Source organism: Trachymyrmex septentrionalis, unplaced genomic scaffold (assembly GCF_001594115.1).
Source record: "Trachymyrmex septentrionalis isolate Tsep2-gDNA-1 unplaced genomic scaffold, Tsep1.0 scaffold97, whole genome shotgun sequence".
Lineage (NCBI taxonomy): Eukaryota > Metazoa > Arthropoda > Insecta > Hymenoptera > Formicidae > Trachymyrmex > Trachymyrmex septentrionalis.
In genome coordinates, this window is record NW_017306160.1 from 2355088 (window position 1) to 2362712 (window position 7625).

The 7625-nt window shown below is 32.0% G+C and overlaps 1 protein-coding gene across 1 annotated transcript; it reads right to left on the reverse strand.

The window, feature by feature from the left end:
- Positions 1-284: 284 nt before the first annotated feature.
- LOC108756185 (innexin inx7-like) lies at positions 285-6733 on the reverse strand. Its single transcript, XM_018499796.1, has 7 exons — positions 6385-6733; positions 5951-6041; positions 5762-5834; positions 4847-5024; positions 3943-4280; positions 3192-3382; positions 285-1886 (listed from the first exon to the last, which is right to left on the reverse strand). The coding sequence occupies exons 1-7, from the start codon at positions 6482-6484 to the stop codon at positions 1586-1588; spliced, it is 1272 nt and encodes a 423-aa protein (XP_018355298.1). The 5' UTR covers positions 6485-6733; the 3' UTR covers positions 285-1585.
- Positions 6734-7625: the final 892 nt, after the last annotated feature.

Below are 7625 nucleotides of genomic sequence, written 5' to 3' on the forward strand. Positions count from 1 at the left end.
AGTAAATAAGCAAAACAATAAATTCGGACAAAGGTTAATGAGAGTCAAGCGCAGATGTAAGAGCGAAAATTTAGAAAATGCAATAAATTTTCTATATTTAGGAAATGCAGATGAATATTCAGATGCTGACGACCATCTTCATTTGTTTCGTCGAACGTTTCGACACACTTTGGAGTCATCCTCAGTGAATATTAAATACAGCCGCAACAATAGTAAATTGTTTTATTATAAATATTTATTGATAGAACTTGTAAAAATTTATATATCATATTATATAAGCGTGTTTTAACCGTAGCATACAATATTGTATAAATATTTAATACCCTGACGAAAATAAAAATCGGAGCGACGGGAATAAAAATAAGTTGAATAGGTATAAAGGAAGAGCAACAGAGAAGCGTAAATGGAATTTCCAAGATATATAAATACCTTTTAAAGTTTCGTTTTGTTTCCTTGACATTTGACTTACACTCCGATTTTTATGTTCACTAGAATATAAATAACTTATGCTGATCGATTATGCAACATCTAAATGCAATGATTTAACAAAACATGTGGTTTTTATATAAATCTAAAGCTACAGTAGATTTAAAGTCGAAAATGATCTCTCACGTGAAACTAAATCGAAGCTGTTCTTAGATGGGAAATTATAAATATGAGATAAATGTAGATCTTTTATCAAGTCGATATTTTCGAACGATCGATACAAGATACGCGAGTAATAATTCTTTAGAGCTGTAAAACTTAAATGTATCGAACGCGCGATTGTTCGATACTAGGCCATGGCATAATTCCAATCAGAGACCTTAACGACTTAACGATTCGAATTATTGTCGGACCCATTTATCGAGTCGGTGCAACGTACGGACGTATTTACGCATGTAACCGTTTGCATGCGCATATGCTCGACATACGATCGCACGTAACGTACACACGAATCCTTCGTACGAGGTAGTTAAAAGACGATCGACTGAGCAGTTATGTCGTGCGTGGCTACAAATGTGACTATGCAAGTCTGCGACACAACGCACGCGAGACGCGCATTATTCTACAATCGTAGTAAATCGCAGCTAAAGTATTATACATTTATACGTAAAGAGACAATTTGGCAGTGTTATAATACGCGTGTGAATACACGCGATTGTTGTCCATGTAGGTGCACAATATATTCTTCTTGCTATCCGCTTCGAATAGTCCGCATTTTTGCACGCGAGATAGCGATCTCGGATGGCGTAAACATTAACAATGCAACGATCGTCGCATTGTTATAAATCACATGCAATTGTAGCGGATTTATCCAATATTTATCTGTTAAACTCATATCATCGGCTCTTTACGTCAATATTCTCGTAGAAACTCTTTATATAAGTTAATTAAGTAATTAATTAAAATATTAAAACCATGTGTTTCAATTTGAAATTTCGTCAAAACAGTATGGATTTAAACAAATAGTTATTGATCCATTTATCCATGTCATTAATCTCTCTCTCTCTCTCTCTCTCTCTCTCTCTCTCTCTCTCTCTCTCGAAATCGTCTATTTACAGATAATTATTAGGGATAAGTAGTAGGGATAATTATATAGAGGTTACTTTATTTTTTCGTTCTCATTGGAAGATTTAAGACTCTCTCCCCATTGCCTGTTCAACAATTCTTCCTGCTCCACTTCTAGTGGTGCAATTTTATAACGAGCGTGACGTTTATTCTCCAATTCCTCCGCCAAACTCTGAAGGAGTTCCTTGAATACATAGTTGTCCAGATTTTTCGCTATGTAATAGAGAAACAGCCAGTCGCCGAAATAATACTCGTGAGTGACCTTGAGTACGTTCCATGGATTGTACTTTCCAGGGCATGCCATGGAAAACACAAACTTGTTGAATGACGTACTTCTGTAAGTGAAAAAAACCACAATGAAAGTCGCTCGCCCGCGGCATCACAGTCATGGTTTACGTCATCATTTTTATATTGAGATAAAGAACCCTTATCGTGGTATACATTAACGTCATTGCTAGTTCTTGTATACTTTCTTATATTTGAAATACATTTGACTGTTCAATCGTACGAAAATAATGTCGAGTTTTACATCAAGACTCACCCGAACTGTGAATGTAATGAATATGCGAACATTTGCGATAATTGTACTGCGATTTTTTTCGATATGTTAATGTGTGAAGAGGGCTCAATCCGGTAGCCGAAACTTGTAATTTATTTATTTGTATTTAAACTTGAGTTTATTTATTTATTTATTTATTTTTTACTTTTTATTATATATTTTCTTTAATTTTACTTTTCATTATTTGTAATTTATTCTTTTGATTGTATGACTTTTTTAAAGAAATGTATTGACTCTTACTTTGCCCTTTATTTATTGTTATTTATTTCTTATATTTCGTCATTTATATGATATTTTTAAGTTTTCTTAGATTTCGCTGACGTATATCCGTTGAAATTTGTAGACACGCCTCTATATTATGAAATAATATTTTAGCATATATTTTTACGGAATAATATTATGAATTTTAAATTTGCAGCGGATATACCATTAAATAGTAATATTATTGCTTCGAAAAATAAAAATAGAAATAAAATCCAGTTTTTTTCCGGATGAGATATGAATATTCTACACGGAAAGAATGATTTTATTGAAATAAAAATTTAGATACAAATTTAAAAATTTAATTTGGTTGAATTATCAAAATAATTATGTAAAAAACTCAAACACGTTGCTAAAATTTTTGATATTCTAACAACCAGCTTGAGCATCCTACATAATTAGTTTGATAATCTAATAAAATTATATTTTCAGATTTGTATCTAACTAAATTTTTAGATATAATATATTAGCTAAAATTATTCTTTTCCCAGTAATTCTATATATATAACATCAGTGTTATAATTTCACACTCAACAATCTAACCATCATATAACATATGTTATTACATTTATATCGTTGAATGTTGAATGAAATTGTAATGTTAATGTTATGTTATTGATAATTAGTGTTTACTGAACACGCTGAGAAAATCATCATGAAATTACTTTTGCAAATTACGTATATGATGTATGACAATTGTAAATTCGTCAAATGAGAATTCTCAGGAAAGAAACCAGTGAGCGAGTACCATGACGAGAATTTATAAAGCCACAAAACTTAACATGCTGACGATGGAAAAATACGTAGAGACCAAATTTACCTTGCGTGAAAGATTATAGTCAGTATTCTCCAAACCAATCCCAAACCGGTTAGTATTGCCAGAGCGACGAACCAGAACCAGAGGACCGTATAGATCTTTTCGTTAACGATGTTCAGTGCCATCACACACAACGCGTCGTGCTTTTGTATGGTACCAGAAGGACCGTACTTATGAAAAATGCATTTAGTGACCTAAGAATATAATTGTATATTCATGAATGCCACTGTATTGATTAGGTAAAAGATATTGACATTCAATGTTCAAGATAAAAATTTTGTAATTAATAAGTAAAGTTGGCAAAATTGTAGATACTAATAAAATTTTACAATCGAAGAATTAATTTTGAAAGAGGAAAGAATGAAGAGTTGGATTTTATTAATTTTGATAATCGATGAGAGAGAAGTACCTAGTTCATAAAAATTTTACGTTTAAAAATCGGATTTCAAAATGTATGAGATTGCATTATAAAATATTAATAATAATGTTAGATTGACGGTTAATAATTCAATGAATTTACAGTTCAAATAGTAATCTGATATTAACAATATACATCATAATAATTATTATATAATATCATAAGATATATAATAATCTAATCTATGTAGCATCGATTACTACACAGTCGCTGTAGTTATCAATATTTAAAAAAAATATTATATAATATATCACGTTAATATTGTTAGAAATGACAACATCGATTTTAATCATAATATTGTATAGAATACAAAAATAACAACAAGTTAAATTATACCTTTGGAAATATTATATCAAGTGGATCCATTTTCTCCTTAGATGGAGGCTCCGAGACCGCCTGACCAAGACCGAAGAAAGCTCCTCCGAGGAACCAGTCGGTCAAGTAAATTTGCATGATCACGTTTATGAAATTCATAATCTCGCAAAGAGTCAGAGTGTATGCCCATGGACGATTCAAGTGCAGGCGGTTTATGAAGCCAATGCGAATCTGTTGTATCTTCTCATCGCGTTCTTTTCTCGATGGCACCTTCACATTATCGTTTACCTTAATCTCCGTTTCGTTTAATGACAAAGATGCCATATGTAATCCTGATACCAGCATATTTAACCGGCCACCTAGAATTTAAAAAAATTGTGACAGTTTTCGCAATACTGCCTGTATAACAATTCTCATTTTTGGATGTAAATATTCCCAAGTAGGATAATACGTTCTCTTTAAATTCTTTGGAGCGAATCTCACTCCAGAAAGAGTGAAAATTCCACTTTTTTCAAGATAATATCAGTGAATAGCGATCTAATCTCTTTTCAAGAGATTAGATTGCCAGAGAAAATTTTCACTCTTTAAGAGTGAGAGTTCATTCTTTTGGGATGAGATTAACTCGAAATTTAGAATGTTTGAATATTCAAATGGTTTGAATATTCAAATAACAAAAAATATTTGAACGTCAATATTGTGTGGATTACATAATGTAATACCTAATTATTCTCTGACGTTGCATAAAAATAATTTTATGAATAATGTAATGTTACATTGTAAGTGGGACACTGTACGCACATGTTATACGACTAGATCATGACGGCGGGAAAAGATTAATGATGATTAGTTCGCCGCTTGAAATAAACGCGCTCGTAAACGTCGCGCGATACGTAGACGAGTACGCGAGATATGAATTGGTAACGACCTTCTGTTTTTCGCCATAGGTAGTGCGGAAAGTAAAAGAGGAGTGCCTGGAAGAATAGAACAAAGGGCACCCATTGATAATAAGCATGGTGTATGACAGGGTCGTCTTTGGCAGCTGGTCCAACGCCAGGATGTGGTAATTCGCCCTGTTGTACCGCGGTAGCATTCAGATGCTTCACCTAAACAATCGAAAATCAACTGATAATAAGGAATAAGGAGCGTCTGCGGGAAATAATAATGGGTACCATTTGGTGACATAAGTATCGGCACAATATCGTTCTGGCTTCGTTATTCGAATGTTCAGAAAAATGAAACGACGTTTTATATGAACGTTACATCGATGTCATCGTAACGTTCATATTTATTTTAATTTCATTATTTGACGAGCATCTAACACACTGAAGATGACTACGATAAAAGTCAAAACCTCGTCTGTGACTTTGTAATATATGACTTTGTTCGTTAATTCTGAAACGCCCCGTTACGGGGACAAACGCAATGTATGGCATACCCTAGTAAGAAATGATTCATAAAAACGATGCCGAGCCGACATCGATAACATGATTTCAACATCTAACTGATGGTTATTCTTTGCTGGGACCACACCCAGTTCGATCGCATGTAATTTTCATAAAAATAAACATATTGCACAAAATAATTTTTTCAATCGAAACGCTAGATATTACGAAACACAATGATGCAGTTATATGTATCTTTATTTAAATAAAAAAAAATTATTATGGAAAAAGCATTGGATAAAAAAGTCGGGATATACCATATCAGAAAGGCATTTAAGAGTCAATCTATATTTTCAATCTATATTTAATACATAATATTTATTAACACAACAAACCTGCTCGGTTCATCAACTTTATTTATTTACTTTCATTTATTTTTACAAGAATTTTAGACTTACCACGGTGTATGTGGACATGAAAAAGCAAAATGTCTCGATAACCTTTGACGGTACACCACTGTCGGCGATGCACCTTTTAAAAATAACATAAGAATTTATCTTAAGAAACGATATTAAACTGCTTAAATCCAACGTAATTATAAACAATTTAATATCAAAAACTGCACGATTACTACACATACTATATACCTTATATGTTCTCCGATAAATTGTCTGGAGGTGACTAGAATAGACGCAACGAGAAGCAACAGAAACGTAGCTCTGTAATGTAATCTGAAAACTAAGCACACCCATATTCTTTTCTTTTTATTTATATTAAATATATGTACATATTTAATTATAATATTGTATTTAAATATGAGTATTAGATATAAATGTATTTATTAAGTATACTTACATTTAATACGCATATTTTTTTATCTTTACTTATTGTCAGCTAATACAACATACAATATTTTTAAGTAGACACGTTATGTGAATAATAACTAATCGATAATTAAATTTGTGTGACAATTAGTTAGACGCAATGTAAATTCTTTCAATCGTACATCAATTTCGTGTCAAATATTATATATCAGAAATAATGATAAAAAGTATATAGTATTAAAATGGAAATATCTTACTGATATTGTCAATGGCTATCGAATTTTGATTAACTTTGAATTTGACGTGATCCTTGAGGATCGAGAAGGCAGCGAACACGGTACCGGGTACGTTGGCCATGCCGATCGATTTCCCACGATTTTTCTGGAAGCGAAAGGTAAACGTTCCTGTTTGTGTCGTTCGAGCACAATAACTTGCAAAGTCAAGAATTCGCGTTCATGTCGCGCCACTGATATACGAGCGCGAATCTTTCGTGTTCGGTAAACGTCGCGATTGTTGAGATATTCGCGAGACTTCGTATTCGATCACAAAACGCGACACTGCACATACAGTACCGATCGAGAACATACTGAAAACTTGAAAGCTCAATTTCTCGTTATCAGAAACGCTGATTACGTAGCAACCTAGACGTTCCACAAAACTTAGTATCGAGAAGCAGCGTTATTATTCCTAAGACGTTTCCATTCGTTCAGATAAGAGCAGATAGCGCGCACAGTTGACGCGAGAAGACGCAGTTATAACTGCGAGTCGAAGAAATAATGAGTATATAATCTGCAGTATTGATTCATGATTTTAACGACAATCCTCTTGCGAAGAGTGTGGATGATACATCGACCTATGACCCAGTTGCTGTGAGCCATCATCGCGAAAGAACCCTTAAGCATAGCTATGGATAATTGAACAATAAGTTTCAATAGGAAAAGTTGTTTGTGAGGTATAATATGTTGTCTCAAGGCGAGATCTTTTTGAAATTGAAAATGACATGGGAAAGAGATTGTACAAAAGGAAATAAATCAGTAAACTATAAAATTTTTCTTAAATAATATTTATTCAATTCAGATATTCGAATTCGAATTCGATATGTTTTATTATTTATTAATATTTATTTAAAAACGTGTATATTGTTTATTACTTGTTAATTTGATATTGAAATATTTATGAGATTATTTATAATGTGCTAAGAGAATTAATATCTTATAAATATGTAAAATCTATTGAATTATTTCCGAATCATAAATTTTAAATTCTACAATATAATATATAGCGTTAAAAATAATTTTCGAAATATGTGATTTTTTTTTATGAAAGAACATTTGTCAAATAATTATGACTCATGGAATCTCGTTTGTGAAATACATTTATTTTTAATAAAATTTACAGAACTGAGATAGAATTAATTATATATACCAAAATCTAAAAATTTGATAATTAAATGGTATGGCATTTCGTCATCATATATAATTATATTATTTAATTTATT